General features: G+C 38.1%; 6 protein-coding genes across 9 annotated transcripts; 4 read left to right on the forward strand and 2 right to left on the reverse strand.

Annotated features, from left to right (window-relative positions):
* The first annotated feature begins 3 nt into the window (after positions 1–3).
* Positions 4–1836, forward strand: LOC106409666 (glyceraldehyde-3-phosphate dehydrogenase GAPA1, chloroplastic-like). The gene is made up of 4 exons (XM_013850252.3): positions 4–261; positions 347–454; positions 628–932; positions 1020–1836. Exons 1-4 carry the CDS (start codon positions 220–222, stop codon positions 1765–1767), a joined length of 1203 nt encoding a protein of 400 aa, XP_013705706.2. The 5' UTR covers positions 4–219; the 3' UTR covers positions 1768–1836.
* LOC106409665 (probable magnesium transporter NIPA8) lies at positions 1798–4845 on the reverse strand. Its single transcript, XM_013850251.3, has 13 exons — positions 4477–4845; positions 4196–4372; positions 4040–4121; positions 3896–3957; positions 3725–3810; positions 3572–3645; positions 3386–3488; positions 3172–3300; positions 2984–3083; positions 2766–2885; positions 2476–2639; positions 2294–2393; positions 1798–2201 (listed from the first exon to the last, which is right to left on the reverse strand). Exons 2-13 carry the CDS (start codon positions 4286–4288, stop codon positions 1974–1976), a joined length of 1341 nt encoding a protein of 446 aa, XP_013705705.1. The 5' UTR covers positions 4289–4372; positions 4477–4845; the 3' UTR covers positions 1798–1973.
* A 164-nt stretch (positions 4846–5009) lies between these two features.
* On the forward strand, positions 5010–7399 carry LOC106409662 (DNA cross-link repair protein SNM1). The gene is made up of 9 exons (XM_013850247.3): positions 5010–5663; positions 5746–5985; positions 6059–6203; positions 6277–6411; positions 6498–6564; positions 6637–6714; positions 6821–6873; positions 6955–7092; positions 7199–7399. Exons 1-8 carry the CDS (start codon positions 5029–5031, stop codon positions 7051–7053), a joined length of 1452 nt encoding a protein of 483 aa, XP_013705701.1. The 5' UTR covers positions 5010–5028; the 3' UTR covers positions 7054–7092; positions 7199–7399.
* A 267-nt stretch (positions 7400–7666) lies between these two features.
* LOC106409669 (nudix hydrolase 13, mitochondrial) lies at positions 7667–9473 on the reverse strand. 3 transcript variants are annotated; one of them, XM_048762075.1, is made up of 6 exons: positions 8949–9473; positions 8793–8847; positions 8499–8613; positions 8342–8425; positions 8096–8245; positions 7667–7976 (listed from the first exon to the last, which is right to left on the reverse strand). In XM_048762075.1, the coding sequence occupies exons 1-6, from the start codon at positions 8989–8991 to the stop codon at positions 7845–7847; spliced, it is 579 nt and encodes a 192-aa protein (XP_048618032.1). In that variant the 5' UTR covers positions 8992–9473; the 3' UTR covers positions 7667–7844. The 3 variants fall into 3 exon arrangements, with proteins under 3 accessions (XP_048618032.1, XP_048618030.1, XP_048618031.1); XM_048762073.1 differs by having other exon boundaries at positions 7667–8024; positions 8949–9442; XM_048762074.1 differs by having other exon boundaries at positions 7667–8024; positions 8793–9417.
* Positions 9474–11037: 1564 nt separating this feature from the next.
* On the forward strand, positions 11038–13888 carry LOC106349320 (nodulation receptor kinase). Of its 2 annotated transcripts, XM_013789263.3 has the most exons (8): positions 11065–11680; positions 11929–12144; positions 12228–12433; positions 12513–12639; positions 12745–12819; positions 12892–13075; positions 13164–13296; positions 13368–13888. In XM_013789263.3, the coding sequence occupies exons 2-8, from the start codon at positions 11991–11993 to the stop codon at positions 13620–13622; spliced, it is 1134 nt and encodes a 377-aa protein (XP_013644717.2). In that variant the 5' UTR covers positions 11065–11680; positions 11929–11990; the 3' UTR covers positions 13623–13888. The 2 variants fall into 2 exon arrangements, with proteins under 2 accessions (XP_048618035.1, XP_013644717.2); XM_048762078.1 differs by having other exon boundaries at positions 11038–11680; positions 13164–13888.
* Positions 13889–14538: 650 nt separating this feature from the next.
* LOC106409668 (protein COFACTOR ASSEMBLY OF COMPLEX C SUBUNIT B CCB1, chloroplastic-like) lies at positions 14539–15933 on the forward strand. The gene is made up of 4 exons (XM_013850254.3): positions 14539–15047; positions 15126–15256; positions 15346–15498; positions 15581–15933. Exons 1-4 carry the CDS (start codon positions 14724–14726, stop codon positions 15768–15770), a joined length of 798 nt encoding a protein of 265 aa, XP_013705708.2. The 5' UTR covers positions 14539–14723; the 3' UTR covers positions 15771–15933.
* Positions 15934–16334: the final 401 nt, after the last annotated feature.

A 16334-nucleotide genomic window follows, 5' to 3' on the forward strand; every position in this document is an offset into this window, starting at 1 on the left:
GTGAAAATGTGATCATATATAAATGTGAGAAGATTACAAAGATAGTGATTTGATAACCACAACCATACAAATGAGTAACAAAAAGCTATCCAAAATCTAATCTTCTTTTCCTCCGACTCATCATCATCATTTCCTTTTACTATATTACCACCTCTCTCCTTCACATCTTCCTTCTTTCATCTGCTGTTACAACCTTGACTTTGATCCTGTCTTGTCACCATGGCTTCAGCTACTTTCTCTGTCCCCAAACCATCTCTTCAGGTACCTCCCTTCTTCTTCTCCTGATGATGTCTCTTACAGGCTCTTTACAAGTTGAGTAAACGTGTTTGTGTTTTGTTGTCTTCAGGGTTTCACTGACTTCTCAGGATTGAGAAGCTCCTCTGCATCACTTCCCTTTGGCAAGAAACTTTCTTCCGATGAGTTTGTTTCCGCTGTCTCTTTCCAGACCTCTGCAGTGAGTTCTTTGTTTTCCTCCAGCATTATCTGTACCACTCATGTTATGTCTTTATGACATGTTTATACCAAGAAAACAGAATGTATGTTGATAGATCGGACATGTTCTGCGACCAGACTTTGTCTGTTTTGCTGTTTTGTAAATCATTTAGATGTTTGTGTGCATGTTGCTAGATGGGAAGCAGTAGTGGATATAGAAAAGGTGTGACCGAGGCTAAACTTAAGGTGGCTATCAATGGATTCGGTAGGATCGGGAGGAACTTCTTGAGATGCTGGCATGGCCGTAAGGACTCTCCTTTTGATATCATTGCCATTAACGACACCGGCGGTGTCAAGCAGGCTTCTCATCTCCTTAAATACGACTCTACTCTCGGAATCTTCGACGCTGACGTGAAACCTTCCGGAGACGCTGCACTCTCAGTAGATGGAAAGATCATCAAGGTTGTATCTAACCGCAACCCGTCTCTTCTCCCCTGGAAGTAAGTCAACAATACAATGCAGTTCTTTGTCTGAAACTTGATCAGTCTTTATAATCATTTGATGTTGGTGGTTGGTGGTTTCTTTAGGGAGTTAGGAATCGATATTGTCATTGAAGGAACAGGAGTGTTTGTGGATAGAGAAGGTGCAGGGAAACACATTGAAGCTGGAGCCAAGAAGGTTATCATTACAGCTCCAGGCAAAGGAGACATCCCAACATACGTTGTTGGTGTCAATGCAGATGCTTACAACCCCGACGAACCGATCATCAGCAATGCATCTTGCACTACAAACTGTCTTGCTCCCTTTGTCAAAGTTCTAGACCAGAAGTTCGGTATCATCAAGGGCACAATGACAACCACTCACTCTTACACCGGTGACCAGAGGTTACTAGACGCTAGCCACCGTGATCTAAGGAGAGCAAGAGCAGCTGCGTTAAACATCGTTCCCACATCCACAGGAGCAGCTAAAGCAGTGGCTCTCGTGCTCCCTAACCTCAAAGGGAAACTCAACGGAATCGCTCTCCGTGTACCGACACCGAACGTGTCAGTGGTTGATCTCGTTGTGCAGGTCACCAAGAAGACTTTCGCTGAGGAGGTCAACGCTGCTTTCAGAGAATCTGCAGAGAAAGAGCTTAAAGGTATCCTTGAAGTCTGTGATGAGCCGCTTGTGTCCGTTGATTTCAGATGCTCAGATGTGTCGTCCACCATTGATTCTTCGCTAACTATGGTGATGGGAGATGATATGGTTAAGGTGATTGCTTGGTATGATAATGAATGGGGTTACTCGCAGAGAGTTGTTGATTTGGCTGACATTGTTGCCAACAACTGGAAGTGATTTGAATGTTTTATAACAGGTTTCAAACAATAATAGTAATAATAATATACAGAGATGTAACGTTATACATTTTTGGGTTTTTTTTTTGCAAGAATACACAATCGTGCAATGGTCTTTTTTGCTACTAAAGCCATAATATGATAAAAGAGAAGAATGTACCTGAGAAACTGTTTCATAGCTCTCTTCGTTTTTTTTTACTAATCTACTTAAGCCTTTGAAGGGTGATGATGATGAGATGTCTTTTCAAGCATTCTTGTTCCTTCTTCTTCCATGGCTAGTTTACTCCATCCTGATCCTCTCATTGACAAAATCTTGGCCCGTTCGAGTCCGTTTCCTCTGAACCCTGTAATCTTCGACGATACCATAGGCATCACGAGAATGGCCGATGCGTTTATGGAGTCTTCCCCAAAGCCCAATGCCGCTAAACAAGCAGTCTACAACACAAAACAAAGAAGAGTTAAAAAAATTTGTTTTAGTGTTGATAAAGCTTTACTAGTGAAGATGTTTTGGCTTTGGGGGTGGGTACCTTTGTCTTGGCAAATAGATCAGTTGCTTTCATATACATTCCTTGTACGACTACTCTTGTGTCTTTGCTATGTCCATCTTCAGACGATTGTGATATCAACCTGTTGAGAAAAAAAACAACAAAATGTCAAATACAGCTAACTTAATTAACAGCTTCGGGATTAAAAAGTAGGCGTTATCAACCTGTCCTCCTCGGATGGCACGTCAGAGGACACTATTGAGTCAAGAGATGATGTATTGTCTTTTGACTCGTTGCCTCTTGTATCATCAGGTGCTAGTAAAGATATGCCTATGAATACGCATAGCATTCCTGATATGAACATTGTTGTTCTTAGCGCATCGAAAACCTGTTTAAAGAAGAAGAAAATAATAAGCCTGGTGATTCAAGTTGGCCAAACTAATCATCTAACCCTTCGTAGCCTCAAGATGTAGAAAAGAGAGGAAAATGATCACAGTTAAGTAAATAAATGAACCTGAAACTCTTGAAAGTAGATGAATCCTGTACAAATGGAGAAGAAAGTCCAAGCAATCTGAAACATTGGAACTATGAGAATTGCATCATACAGAGACAATCCTTCGTTTAATCTTGTCATCTGCAGCACAAGCACATAATAGACAATTTTTACTTTAGTACAATCCATCAAAGGCGCAACAAAGCAGACACAAATTTCATCAGCTTTAAGGCTTTTACCCAGAATCCAGCTGTACTGAGGAATAAAAGAAGCATAGAGTATGTGAACCAGCTGTGCAATTGATAGCTACTAGACATGGCTAGTCTCAGCAAATTTGAGCTGCAAGATGAAACTCATATTAGCACTTGAAGTCAAGGGCATAACTTATCAGTTTGTTCAAGAAAAGTCAGTAGATTTACAAACTCACAGTGACTTGGCGAATAAAACCGAGCATGATCCTATAGCGCCAGAGACCACAGCATATGAGAACGGAAGCAGCATTTTCCAATAGGAGCTAATCTCTTGGCCAGGTGTAGATAACAAAACCTCTCCCTTCCTGAATATTCCGATTAAAGATATCAAGAAAGAGGGCAGATAAATGAAAGATAGTGCAAGACTACAGTTTCAAATGCAAGACTCACCTATAGAGGAAATGGTTTACAGCTACGATTAGAATCAAAATCCCACAGTATACTAAGAATGTGACATTGCTGTACTTTTCCGCCAACTGTTCCGGTGTGAAAACTGTGCACATGGGACTTGCATTAGGTCACGCCTTGTGAAAAAAACGATAGATCAAAAACCTTCAAGTTCAAGAATAGTTTTACCTGGTGACTGATGATTACCAAATGCTACCAGGAAAACGTTTCCAAGAACTATAAAGGCTGTAGCAACAAGTACTCTGTGACAAAGGCATACCAAACAACATTAGAAGAGGTAAAGTATAATGTTAAAGATTGCAGAGAGGATGGTTGACGTACTTGACAGTCACCATTTTGTTCAATACAACATAAGCAAAGGCTATGTTGGATACAAACTGAATGGATCCAAGAGCTGCTAAAAGCGACTGCAAAGAGAGTACGTCAAGGCAAGAAAACCAAAAGAGAAAATGTTATTAGTGCAAGCAGGGAGTGTAGAACAAATGACTCTACCTGAGCAGCATAACCAAACGAAATGAAATTGAGGCAGTTCCCAAGAAGAAAGACAAGGATCCCTATAAGTTTCCAACAAAGACAGAGCTAAGAACTAGCTTCCTCATTAATGGGAAAGAAAAGATTTAAGATCCAAAGCAATACCAACTCTCCATGTCTGAAAATGTATAATGGGCTTCAACGGCGTCTTTCCTCCACCACCATCCTGTAAAGCTAACCTCTCTCTCTGACAATACACAAAAAATCAACAAAGTAAGGTCAAATGTAACCAAAACATTATTGCGGGAGGCAAATGCAGACCTCGTTATGTCCCAATTTGAGAAGGTTAGTGCCGAAATTAATAGCAACGCTTCCAAAAATATTGATGAAAGCTCCAATGACCCACTCTCCCATGTTTAAAGAACAGAGATACGGGTCAATTAAGGATCATCTAAAGCTGCAAACTTGGAGCAATCAGAGGCCTTAAGCCTTCGAAATCTGCAAGAGAAGAAGAAGAAAAAAGACACAAGCTTGCTGCTTTGATAAGGCACATAAAGAGATCATATGTTTCTTGAATCCTTGTATTGAAACAGAGATCAAACCTGCGAGGAGGAGAGGGTAGAAGAGCTTCTTGTTCAGATCCAGATTGGTTCTCTTAACAGCAAGAGCAGATTGCAAGTCCTCCTCTCCCAACAAGAAAATGAAAAACTATTTAAGAAAATTGTAAAAAAAAAAATGGTTTTAGCTTTTTCCTTTTGACCAAAACACAATGGCGTCGAGCAGAAGGAAGAATAAAAATTGGATCTTTTCTCTCAAATGGAAGGTTCTAATGTTAAATAAAAAGATTTGAATTTTCGCGAGGAAAGGTCCCAATCGCCGAGAAAATTCCCAACGACGGTGACGGGTTAAAGGAGGAAGAAGAAGACGACGAGGACGACGATGAGGATGAGATTCGATTCAAATGTTGATGATTGGGCCCCCCCCTTTGTGTGTGTGTTGTTATCTGTCTTCTTTCTGCTCCTCACGTTTTGTTGGGCTTTCTTTTTGCCATTTTTACCCTCTCTCTCTCTCTCTAGCCGACACATCCTTTGGCGGGTTAAAAAAGGCAAAGTTGACCCTTTTGACCTTTCGTTTTCTCAGAAACATAAAAAAAAATGGATGCTTTTGTTGAAGACGACGGTTTTGGTTCTCGTTTCAACGACGGTGTTGAAGAAGAAGAAGAAGAGGGGTTTAGTTTCTTTGACGATGTTGTTGTTGAAGACGAGAGAGAAGAGGGTTTTGCTTCTGATTTCTACAAGGCTGGTTCTGATTGGTCTTGTTTGTTGGAAGGAGAAGAGGAAGAGACCGATAAGGTTACTCCCGAGAGTAAGAAGATGAAACAATCCAATTTGTTTGAGGTTTGGGGTTTACAGAAGTTTACTCCTGAGACTGAGAAGAAGAAGACAACGAAACAAACCGACTTGTTTCAGGTCTGGGGTTTACAAAAGCCTTCTCCTTCCACTTCTTCTTCGTCCAAAAAGACGAGTACTGCTTCAGGAAAGAGACTCAGAGACTCTCCATGGGCCAATGACACGCCTCGGCAATGCCCTTTTTACAAGAAACTTCCAGGAACACCGTTTACTGTGGATGCCTTTCGCTATGGTTGTGTTCAAGGCTGTTCTGCTTACTTCCTCACTCACTTTCACGCTGATCATTACATTGGTCTCACTAAATCTTGGTCTCATGGTCCCATTTACTGCTCTTCTCTCACTAGTCGTCTTCTCAGACTTAGTCTCTCTGTTAACCCCTCGTGAGTTCTTTTTGCTAATGCATCATTGTTGTCTAGAGTCAATCCTTTCAAGTTTGTGTGGTGATTATCTGTGTGTGTGTAGGTTTATCCATCCGTTGGAGCTAGATGTGGAGTACACTATTAACGGGGTCAAAGTCACTTTAGTTGAAGCTAATCATTGCCCTGGTGCTGCTCTTATTCACTTTCGCCTCTTGGATGGAACCTGTTATCTGCATACTGGAGATTTCAGGGCTTCTAAGCAGATGCAAACTCATCCTCTCCTCTTTAACAGACGAGTTCATGTCCTGTATTTGGATACAACCTACTGCAATCCCAGATACAAGTGAGACCAAGAATTTTTAATTAGTAGAACTTACGATGGATTTGATCCATTATTCTTTAATGTTTTTGTTCAGATTCCCCTCTAAAGAAGATGTGTTAAGTTACGTTGTGAGAATCACAAAGGAGTTCCTGAGGAAGCAACCGAGGACTCTGATTGTGGTTGGTTCTTATAGCATTGGAAAAGAATGTGTTTATCTAGCTATTGCCAAAGCACTTGGGGTATAAGTTACTGGACCCTCTCTTTAGCCATCTTTTCTGGACTTGTTAAGTTCTAACCTCGTGGGGTTATCAGGTTAAGATATTCGCAAATGCTTCAAGAAGACGGATACTACAATCTTTTGGATGGGATGATATTTCAAATAGTCTTTGTACAGATGGGAAAGCCACATGTCTTCATGTTTTGCCTATGTCAGCATTGAAATTTGAAGTATTTCTCTGAAACCAAGATGCTTATTTCAAGTATTGTTAGTTAACTTCCATAATCTTATCTTTGTTCTGATAATTTCTCTGAAGAGACTTGATGAACACTTGAAGGTTTATAGAGAACAGTATGGAGCCGTTTTGGCATTTAGACCCACAGGTGAATCTTTTTTTTTTTGTTTTGCAGTTTTTGATTAAACCATTGGTTACGAAAAGTGAAGTTCGGTTTCAGGTTGGACATACTCCGAGAAGGTTGGTGAACACCTTGATCTGATAAGACCAACATCAAGGGGAAAAGTTACCATTTATGGTGAGTTTCATTGTTGTAATGGTATCATCAATGGTATTATGTACATAGCTCAAAGTATCATGAATATGGATTTGTCTGAGTGTCTGTACTTATTTTATCTTTGTAGGGGTTCCATATAGTGAGCATTCAAGCTTCACAGAACTTCGTGAGTTTGTTCAAGTGCGTACCGTGAATGCTGTTGTTGTTGTCTATTCGTGTCTGTCCTGGATAGGTTTAACACTTCTTTTGGCATTAACACAGTTTTTGAGGCCAGATAAGATTATTCCTACAGTGAATATCTCTAATGCTGAGAGCCGCGAGAAAATGCAGTCATGTTTCAGAGAATGGCTCAGACGCTGAGATTCAACTTTAGGTTGTTGGATAATTGCTTCCTATTTGGTAAGAAAAGAATCTAGCTTTACGTAAAAATATAAAGATTATCCTATTGGTAAGAACACTAATAACTTTTGAGTTTCTAGCTGTGATACTTGTTTTTTATTTGCAGTTATCTATTTCTCATTGAAGCTTGTAGGGATGCTTGATGCTTCCGTAACATCCTGGATATTGCAACTGTAGAGTTGAAGCGCTGTCTTGATTATTCTCTTGTAAAACTTCAACTGGCTAATTCTTTTAGTTATGATGATTGGTAAAGTAAAGGTTTTAGAAAAAAACAAACCATTCTATATGTTACATTTACTTATCTTTACTTTGACGAATGATTAGCATCAAGCTGCATTATGCAGCTCCTTACAAGAAGCAAACGAGGAGACGATTCAAAGAATGAATAAGATAACCAAATCAGATAGAACGGAGAGAGAGAGAGAGATCTAAACTCTGGAGGTAGAGAATTGCCATTAACCTCACTGCAATAACTGAGGTTGTCTTTTTGAGTTTTTTGTCTAGTGGTTGTAGCTGTTGTTCTTTCAGACAACAGGAGACAGAAGAACCCATAGATACAATGGCAGAAAGCATCTAAGACAAGCCTCTCAATATATGTTTTTCTATTCATTACATTTAAGTCACAGGGTACCCTTGGAACAAAAATCATTAGGCTTCTCATGTTTTAACTTTGTTTACAGAAGAAGCTTCTTCTCAACAATCCATACTACACAACAACTGAACAAGTTTGATATGCCTGAAGAGAAATGAAACTAGTTAACTACAAAGCAGTACCGAGAATCTATTTGACGTTCTCCTCGCTTTGAAATGCCTGAAGGGGAAAGAGTTTCTTCTTTTGAACTTCCATCTTCTGTCATCACTCTTAGAAACTCTTCAAGAGCACTCTGCATCCACTCATACCGACACAGTTCCAAAGCTTCTTTAACATTCAGCTGTGAGTTTATAGAACCTCTTATCAGAACATATACGACACAGACAAAAGCAAAAGAGTTGTGCAGCTTACCCATCTCCTCTCGCGGTTTTCTTGCTCTGGCCATGCTGCAAGTTCTTCCTTCACCTCTAAAGCAAACATGTAACCTTTGCATCCACCACAACATTCAGCTTCCTCACAGCTACTCTTGCTTCTAAATTCCCAAACTCCTAATGGATCTTCCTATAGACACAAAACAAAACCAGACCAAAAGACAATTCAGTCTAAGCAAAATCTATTCAAGAAGTAACTTTTGATGAAGAAGAAAAAGAAAGTTACTCTTAGTATTCCTTTAACTCCAGCTTCTTCCATGGCTTCACGAGAAGCAGCTTCAAGAACAGTTTCATCATCTTCCCATCCTCCCTGAACAATAACACAAAAGTGATTAGTTTAAAAAAAGCATCAAAACGAACACTTAATTCAGGAAAAGACAAACCTTTGGGAAGACAAGATCATGTCGGTTAGGAGATGAAACCATGAGAACTTGAAGCTTGTTTTCGAGGTCAACACTTGAATCCTCTTCATCTTTCACCAGTCTATACGGAATGCATCTGTCATTATATTCAACACACCAGTTTTTTTTCCAATTATTGATTTGCAATATTGAAATTCCATTTTTTTTAAAAAAACAAACCAATCAAAGCACATCACATCATATCAAGAAAGACAAACATTGATAAAGTCAACCAAAACACACTAAACTAAAAAAAAAAAGAAAAGGATGTTGTACCCAGAAACGAGACGGAAGTTGTTGTCATAACGTTGACGGTCTCGTCCTGTACGTGCTGAAAGATTCGACATTTTGATAAAAACCTGTGACGTGGATGGAAACTAACTACAAAGAAAATGCAGTTTCTAAGCTTTGGAGAAAACAAAAGATCCTGACTTTGTCTGTTGGTGTCAGCAAGAAACATCAACATAGCTTCCATGACGAATCATCTTGTTCAACAAAGTTCATCTTCTTCTTTTTCTTTACCCAGAACTAAAGAAGAGAGAGAGACAGAGAGAGCAAAAAGAAACTGAAACCCAAACGAAAAAATGTTAAAGAAAGGAACGGCTCTGGTTTGTTTTGCTATCTATAGTAAAGGAAGAAGCTCAGATTATTCCGGGAAAGAGCTGACGAAAGTGTGTGAGAGAGAGAGAGAGAGAGAGAGAAAGCATTCAATTCAATTCAATTATTTATTAACCCACCACCCATCTCCTTCTTCCACGTTTCTGTTAGTGTTTATTTACTAGCTAGGGGTCCGCCTCGAACCCCACCAAAAGATATAATCAAATCATTTACTTGGATAGAGCTCAAAATCAAAAATGCTCTCTCACCTGGTTCGTTGACTAGAGTCTAGAGGCTATAGAAAGAAACATGAACCGCGAACTAACATGGTAGCCTTTGAACATCGATATGTTTTCTTAACGTTTCATATAAAGAAAAGAAAAAAAAAAGAGTACAGAAAGAAACACAAGGGTTAGATTACGTGTGTAACTCTTACCATTCAATGGGGGGATCTTTTGAGTTTTATGCGTACAAATGACGATGAACTATATACCAAACACGTGAAACACCAAACTAAAACCAAGTTAACCCGGTTTAATTAGTTGGTAATCTTGTCTTTTTTTAGTAGCTCACATAAACCGGTGAAGCCACAATCAAACCCGGAATGCTTAACGGGCCAAAACGTTAGGCTATAGAGCCCATGCATCATGTACAAGGTTAATTCAAATTTATTGGGTCTAATATGGGCCTTTTGAAAAATGATAAGACGGTTGGTGCAGAACATTATTAATGTTTATTTTTTGCAGTCACTTTTCAATCATTTCCAGTTTGTATCATTTATTCATGATGGCCACGACCGCCGCTTCAATCATTGGTCTCGTTTCACTTTCAAAATTTCATTTTTTTTCTTCTTTTAAATAGAGGAAATAAGATTCAATAAAAAGTCAAAACAAATGTTAAACGCAGATTGATGATGGTACATATATAAACGCGAAACGCATATCGTGGAAATGTGGGTTGAAACGTTAGCGTCAGTAACTAACGGGTATATATATAAGAAAGAGTAGAAGCAAATGTCTATACAGCTGGCTTATGGGTCCCTTGACCCCACCTTTTTACTCTGTCGATGTAGAATGTGGTCCTACTCCTAATTATTTAATTAAATAAAAAAGCGAGTTTGTTGAATTGTTTATTATTTAAAGAATATTTGTTCGCTGGATATCTATTTTATCATTAATAACAACGTTCTTTTTATAATTTGCCTTTTTTAATCAGCATTTTACAATTAGTGCCAGATAAAACAACACTTTGCTCCTACTTTAAAAACCTCTTTAAAAATACAGTACAAAGTTGTCTTTTTCGATTATAGTGGTTGCGTTCAAGTTTCAATGAGTAACACTCCAAATTTTAAAACAATTAATATTTTGAAAATACTAATACTATGCATAACTGTACAAATAGTCAAATAGTTATAACATAAATGGTAAAATTGTGAACCAAAAAAGTTTGATTGAACTTAAAAAAGTAGAACATAATACTATATTTTGTAATATCATCGCAAATTATCAATACAAGAATTATTTAATTATTTTTGGATAAAAATTCACATCTGTCAATAGCTGCTTATTAATAAATGAGCAGAAAAAAATTATTGACATTCAAGAAAAAAAAAACAATTTTTACCTGTACTATTAACATTCAAGTTAAAAAAATCTGTAGATAGTGTTAATAAATGAGCAGAAAAAAATTATTGACATTCAAGAAAAAAAAACAATTTTTACCTGTACTATTAACATTCAAGTTAAAAAAATCTCTAGATAGTGTAAATAAAAAAAATCAATAAAAGGAAAATAAAAACATGCGAAAAAAGGAAATAGAGTAAAAAAACAGAGAGATTTGCGGAGTAAATAAAAGAGGGGGGGGGGGGGGGGGGGGGGGGGGGGGGAGGCAGAAACAGAGTGGAGTGTGTGTGTGTGTGTGTGTTCGTCTCTTTTATATTTTGCGGCGTCTGAAACTGAGTTACACGGCGGTTCACGTTTCTTTCTTTCATTTTTGTTTTCTTGTTCAGACCGAAAAATAAAATAAATAAAATTCCTTTGGTTGGAATTGCAAACTGGCGAAGTGACCCACTTGTCTTCAAAGGGGTTCTCTTTTTATTCCCCCCACCACAAAAATTAAACAATGGGTGTGGTGGTTGTACAATAGTAAAAACTCTCTAAAAATGTCACTTCCAAAGAGCATCTGAAAGAAAGAAACAGTAGTAAATAGTTTTGATTCTTGTTGTTGGGCGTTGTTGTTGTTGTTGGTTCACAGTAAGTAAAAGCTTCAGTCTTAAGAGAGAGAGAGAGAGTTGTTGTCTGAACGATGTCACTTTCTGTCGGCATTGTCTGCGTCCCAACACAATACTTAGTTCGAGAAGTTGCTGCAAAGATTTGATGTTTCAAACCTCTTCTCCATCTTCCATTTTCACACCCAAATCTTCTTCTTTTTTTTTCATTTTCCTGGGTTTGATTATTGAATCTGCCAAAAAAGATTTGATCTTTCTCACATTGAATGTTGTTGTGGGGGAATCAACGCAGTTATTCGCCGATGAAGTAGAGAGTTTCTTTTCCTGAAGATCTGTCAAGGTTTTTAAATGAAAAAATCATTTATCTCCTCCTCCCTCTTTTAATTTCTTATTTTATTACTGCATGTTTGGTTTGATTGATTCAATTTTTTTACAAGTTGACACCTTTTTCATGTATGTATGTATATCTACAAAAGCTTTGTTTGCTTTTAGTTTTGTCTTCTTCTTTCTCCTCTTCTTTATAATCTCAATCGTATCTTCTTTTCTTCGCCGACATTCTCGTGTTTTTTTTTTTTTTTAAATCTACAGGGCTATCGCATGGTTGTAGTAGTAGTAGCTTGGAGCATCGGAGAGACCGTCTTTGTTACCAAATGTCAGCAATTCCTGCAGCAGCCATTGGTGGTGCTGTTGGAGCTCTTGTCTTGATTGCTATTTCGTTTTTTCTCATATGGTTTTGCATCTTTCGCCGCAAGAATGCGTCAAGAACTTCTGATGAGACAGGCTCTTCTGATCCATCAACTCAAGGTATGTTTAAATCACAACTCCCATCACTTTCTCTCTCTCTCTATCTGTTGACTTTTCTTGGGTTCGAAATGATTCTATTGAAGGAAGAAACGTTGCGATTGAGTTGTCAATGAGAGAAGCTAGAAGGTTCGAAATGGAGGAGCTTGCTCAAGCCACCAAGAGTTTCACCAACAAAAGCCTTATCGGTATTGGCAAGTTCGGAGAGGTTTACAAAGGTCTGCTTCAAGACGGTGTTCTTGTCGCCATCAAGAAAAGACCCGGCTTGCCTACACAAGAGTTCGTCAACGAGGTTTCTTATAATAACTCTTTCAATGTTTGGTTAGAACACAAGTGTTTTGAGAAGGCTTACAATGTATATTTTTCTACAGGTTCGTTATCTATCGTCTATCAATCATCGTAACCTTGTAACTCTTTTGGGTTATTGCCAAGAAAGCAACACGCAGTTTCTTGTCTACGAGTATGTTCCTAACGGAAGTGTTTCCAGTCACCTGTACGGTAACTCTCTGTCCTTGTAGAGATATTTGGTAACTGAATCAGTTTTCGTAACTTGTGTTTAGTAGACAATGTAGTCCTCATTTTGGAATCTTGTCTTTTGATTAGGTGCTGGTGGTAAAGTACCTGGAAACAGGCTAGAGTTCAGAAACAGGCTTGCCATATCTATAGGAGCAGCTAAAGGTTAAAAAAACTCATGCTTCTTGAATCATATGCCTTCTTGTGTACTGATCTTGCTTGTGTTTATATCTCTAGGCTTGGCACATCTCCACTCGCTGAGTCCTAGACTGATACACAAGGACTTCAAAACTGCTAATGTTCTTGTGGACGAGAACTTCATTGCTAAAGTTGCGGATGCAGGAGTCCGTAATTTCTTGGGAAGAGAGGATGTTGGTACATCTTCTCACGTTGTTGCAGACCAGATCTTCCTCTCCCCTGAGTAAATCTAGCTTCTCACCTCTGAGGCTTCACATTTTTTTTGTTTACTGTTTGCATCCAAGTTTCTCATATGTTTCTATTTTTGACAGGGTTCAAGAGTTCAGAAGATTTTCAGAGAAAAGTGATGTATATGCTTTTGGGGTGTTCCTCTTGGAGTTAGTAAGTGGAAGAGAAGCATCAGAACCATCCCCTTCAAGCTCAACACAAACTCTTGTCGAATGGGTAATGTACTATGTAATCACAGAGAATGTTGATAATGAAGTGTATTCTGAATCTCACTTATTGATTTGCAGATGCAAAACATAACGGATTACACTGAGATACCAGGAATGATTGATGAGAGACTAGGTGGTACATACACAGCAGAAGGAGTGGAGGAGGTTATTACACTGACATTAACATGTCTTGATGTCTCAAGCGAGAAGAGACCAACAATGAGTTATGTTGTGACAGAGCTGGAGAGGATATTGGACAAAGAAGTGAGCTTGACAACAGTCATGGGTGAAGGTACTCCTACTGTTACTCTTGGAAGTCAGCTTTTTAAATGATCAAAAAATTACATTTATATATACATATATATATATTTAAGAGGAGGATGAAGGAGAAGACTGATCAGCTGTTTATGTTAAGTGTATAAAGAACAGCTGAGCTATTATTATTTGTTTGTTTGTTTATTTCCTCCTTTTTTTCTACTTCCTTTGGAGGTTATTTTCAGCAATTTTTTTAAAAAATGAGTGCAGAAAATATAACTTTGTAAAAAACATTATTTATTGATGATATAAAAAGGAAGCAATGAGTGTGGAATGTTGTGTGATTTCTCTCTGTTGTTGTTGTTGTGTTAGCAAATCCATCTGTTAGGACTAGCAGAAAATCACTAGCTGTTACAGTAGATATAATAAAGTTTGGACCAACAAATTTACAGTGTCAGAAAATTTGAACTCCCTGTTAGAAAGATGATGGTACTCCTTTGTTTCATGAACCCTACTACTTATTATGTTTGGACCCAAAAAGATTCAGAGTTACTTTTTTTTTTTTCCTATAAAGTAGCAACTTTGGGAAAACGATTTGACCTTAGCTTTTTCAACCCACCTATGATTTATAGCCTTTATTGCCAAAGTAGAGGACGGTCCAGCAAAACTTTGATCAAAAAGATTCCAATTACAAAACTGGTTGTGAGATGTTGTGAAGCAACTCTGTTTTATCTTTTGTCTCTAATAAGATTCTTCCTTTCTCAATGCTCTGTTTTCTTGTTCTAGTAATTAATTAATGTCCCTAAAAAAACCTTTGTGGGCACGCAGAACTATAAACAGTAGTCATTTTAAACAGATGCCAAAAGGAAATCAAAATCATGTTTGGGTCTGATTTTGTGTCGGGGAGAAAGATCTCAATGATAAAGACTCTTCTCTCTCTGTTGATGAGTGAACTCGTTAAATGATGGTTGGTGGGTCTCATTTCATTTATCTACCTTCCAGATCTTTGATGACCTCTTACAGAGAAACAGAGGTTCTGTTATTGCAACGACGTACGTCATATATTCAAATTAAATTAAAATTAAAAAAAAAAATTAGAGCCACTCGATTTTGGATAGACTCATTGAATGACACACACATGATTGTGTAAAAAGCCATTAGAGACTCTCTCTCTCGACAATGGCGACGAAGCTGTTTTCTCCGTCGCTGTCTTGTCCATGGGTGACTTCAAGAGATGTAGTAATCAAAGGGCGGAGACGTGACTTTGTCACGAAACGAAACAGAGTCTCCCCTGTCACCGCCATGGTTGTGGAGCCTCTCAGTGCTGTTTCTTCATCGGCGGTTCAGATTCATCAATGGTGGGAACAGAACCCTAGTTCGTTGCTGTTTATGGCGGAGACTGGTGGTGGTTACTCGTTGGCTAGCTATTATACGTCGTTGGGTTTGTTCGTTATTTCAGTTCCGGGTCTTTGGTCTCTCATCAAACGCTCCGTTAAATCAAAGGTTCGAACTTTGTGTCTCTCTTTCTCTAACTTTCACCATCAAACGCTCGAATCCAATGTTTGGAGCTTTTTTTTTCAGATAGTGAGGAAGACGTTCGTTGTTGGAGAAGGAGAAGGAGTCAAGAAGGAGCCAAAGCAAGTTGCTGGAGAGATTCTCTCTTTCTTCACTAGGAAGAACTTTAACATCACTGATCGTGGAGAAACGATCACGTAAGCTGCTAATTCAGAAGAAAGCTTCGAACTTTTTTAATTTTTGTTTCAGTTACTGACATTGTTTGTTTGTTTGATTGTGATAAAAGTTTTGAAGGAACAATGGTTCCCAGTAGAGGACAAGCTGCTCTGCTCACGTTTTGTACATGTATAAGTTTAGCAAGTGTGGGTCTTGTCTTAACCATTACTGTGCCTGATTTTGGAAACAATTGGTTCTTCATTACCATTCTTAGTCCACTCGCGTAAGCTTACACAAACTCTCTCTCTCTCTCTCTCTCTCTGGAACTGTTTGTGAATGATTGATGATGAATGGATGTGTTGCAGAGGAGCGTATTACTGGAAGAAGGCGTCGAGGAAAGAGGAGATAAAGGTGAAGATGATGGTGGGAGAAAACGGTAAATTGAATGAGATTGTGGTTCAAGGAGATGATGTACAGGTTGAAGAAATGAGGAAGGACCTTCAGTTTAGTGAGAAAGGCATGGTTTATGTTAAAGGTCTCTTTGAGAGATCATGAACACAGACACTCAAATCCCATTTTTGCATTTCTTATTTTTGGGAGAGAATTGTTGATATAACTGTTCAAATATGAGTTTAAATGACCATTTGACTCATTTTCATAGTCCATACTTCATACTAAACTAATTGGATTTATATCAGAAATCTATATTATTGTGTCATCAGAATGGATTGTTGTTAGTTCAATTGCTTGAGCAATTTTATTGTCTTTTTCTTTCTTTTTTGCCTGTAGGTTAAACTCCTAAATTATCTAGTAGAATCATTTGAAAATTACACATTTAAGTTTGATTTGAAAATGTCTACTTTTCAAAAGAGAGTTCAGTTACATGATATACACCTCGTTTAGAAAAAGTCCACGGATTTACAGATTTAAAATTTTTTAGTCATAAAAATCTAGAGTCTCCAAGTATTTCAAATCTATGTACCTAAAACTAGTGTTCTAAAAACTGGTTTAAGCAGTGTTTGTGCATCCAATACTAATCAACAATCCTCTAAAAGTGTCTATTTCCTGTTATTGAATTTTTAAACATTGCCTAAAACCTTTTACTCATTCAATTTTTTT

This window comes from Brassica napus, chromosome C7 (genome assembly GCF_020379485.1).
Source record: "Brassica napus cultivar Da-Ae chromosome C7, Da-Ae, whole genome shotgun sequence".
In the NCBI taxonomy this organism is placed as follows: Eukaryota; Viridiplantae; Streptophyta; class Magnoliopsida; order Brassicales; family Brassicaceae; genus Brassica; species Brassica napus.

What these genes read in the sequence shown, in the direction of transcription:
- LOC106409666 (XM_013850252.3), top strand. Translation starts at nt 220, where the DNA reads ATGGCTTCAGCTACTTTCTCTGTCCCCAAACCATCTCTTCAG. An exon ending in TCCCCAAACCATCTCTTCAG is followed by an intron (nt 262 to 346) that starts GTACCTCCCTTC and finishes TGTTGTCTTCAG; the next exon opens with GGTTTCACTGACTTCTCAGG. An exon ending in CCGTCTCTTCTCCCCTGGAA is followed by an intron (nt 933 to 1,019) that starts GTAAGTCAACAA and finishes TGGTTTCTTTAG; the next exon opens with GGAGTTAGGAATCGATATTG.
- LOC106409665 (XM_013850251.3), bottom strand. Translation starts at nt 4,288, where the DNA reads ATGGGAGAGTGGGTCATTGGAGCTTTCATCAATATTTTTGGAAGCGTT. An exon ending in TCAAATTGGGACATAACGAG is followed by an intron (nt 4,122 to 4,195) that starts GTCTGCATTTGC and finishes GTGTATTGTCAG; the next exon opens with AGAGAGAGGTTAGCTTTACA. An exon ending in GTTTTATTCGCCAAGTCACT is followed by an intron (nt 3,084 to 3,171) that starts GTGAGTTTGTAA and finishes TTCATCTTGCAG; the next exon opens with CTCAAATTTGCTGAGACTAG.
- LOC106409662 (XM_013850247.3), top strand. Translation starts at nt 5,029, where the DNA reads ATGGATGCTTTTGTTGAAGACGACGGTTTTGGTTCTCGTTTCAACGAC. An exon ending in TGTCAGCATTGAAATTTGAA is followed by an intron (nt 6,412 to 6,497) that starts GTATTTCTCTGA and finishes ATTTCTCTGAAG; the next exon opens with AGACTTGATGAACACTTGAA. An exon ending in TTTGGCATTTAGACCCACAG is followed by an intron (nt 6,565 to 6,636) that starts GTGAATCTTTTT and finishes GTTCGGTTTCAG; the next exon opens with GTTGGACATACTCCGAGAAG.
- LOC106409669 (XM_048762073.1), bottom strand. Translation starts at nt 8,991, where the DNA reads ATGGAAGCTATGTTGATGTTTCTTGCTGACACCAACAGACAAA. An exon ending in TGCTGACACCAACAGACAAA is followed by an intron (nt 8,848 to 8,948) that starts GTCAGGATCTTT and finishes CGAATCTTTCAG; the next exon opens with CACGTACAGGACGAGACCGT. An exon ending in GAGTTAAAGGAATACTAAGA is followed by an intron (nt 8,246 to 8,341) that starts GTAACTTTCTTT and finishes TTGTGTCTATAG; the next exon opens with GAAGATCCATTAGGAGTTTG.
- LOC106349320 (XM_013789263.3), top strand. Translation starts at nt 11,991, where the DNA reads ATGTCAGCAATTCCTGCAGCAGCCATTGGTGGTGCTGTTGGAGCTCTT. An exon ending in TTCTGATCCATCAACTCAAG is followed by an intron (nt 12,145 to 12,227) that starts GTATGTTTAAAT and finishes ATTCTATTGAAG; the next exon opens with GAAGAAACGTTGCGATTGAG. An exon ending in CAGATCTTCCTCTCCCCTGA is followed by an intron (nt 13,076 to 13,163) that starts GTAAATCTAGCT and finishes TATTTTTGACAG; the next exon opens with GGTTCAAGAGTTCAGAAGAT.
- LOC106409668 (XM_013850254.3), top strand. Translation starts at nt 14,724, where the DNA reads ATGGCGACGAAGCTGTTTTCTCCGTCGCTGTCTTGTCCATGGGTGACT. An exon ending in AACGCTCCGTTAAATCAAAG is followed by an intron (nt 15,048 to 15,125) that starts GTTCGAACTTTG and finishes TTTTTTTTTCAG; the next exon opens with ATAGTGAGGAAGACGTTCGT. An exon ending in GATCGTGGAGAAACGATCAC is followed by an intron (nt 15,257 to 15,345) that starts GTAAGCTGCTAA and finishes TTGTGATAAAAG; the next exon opens with TTTTGAAGGAACAATGGTTC.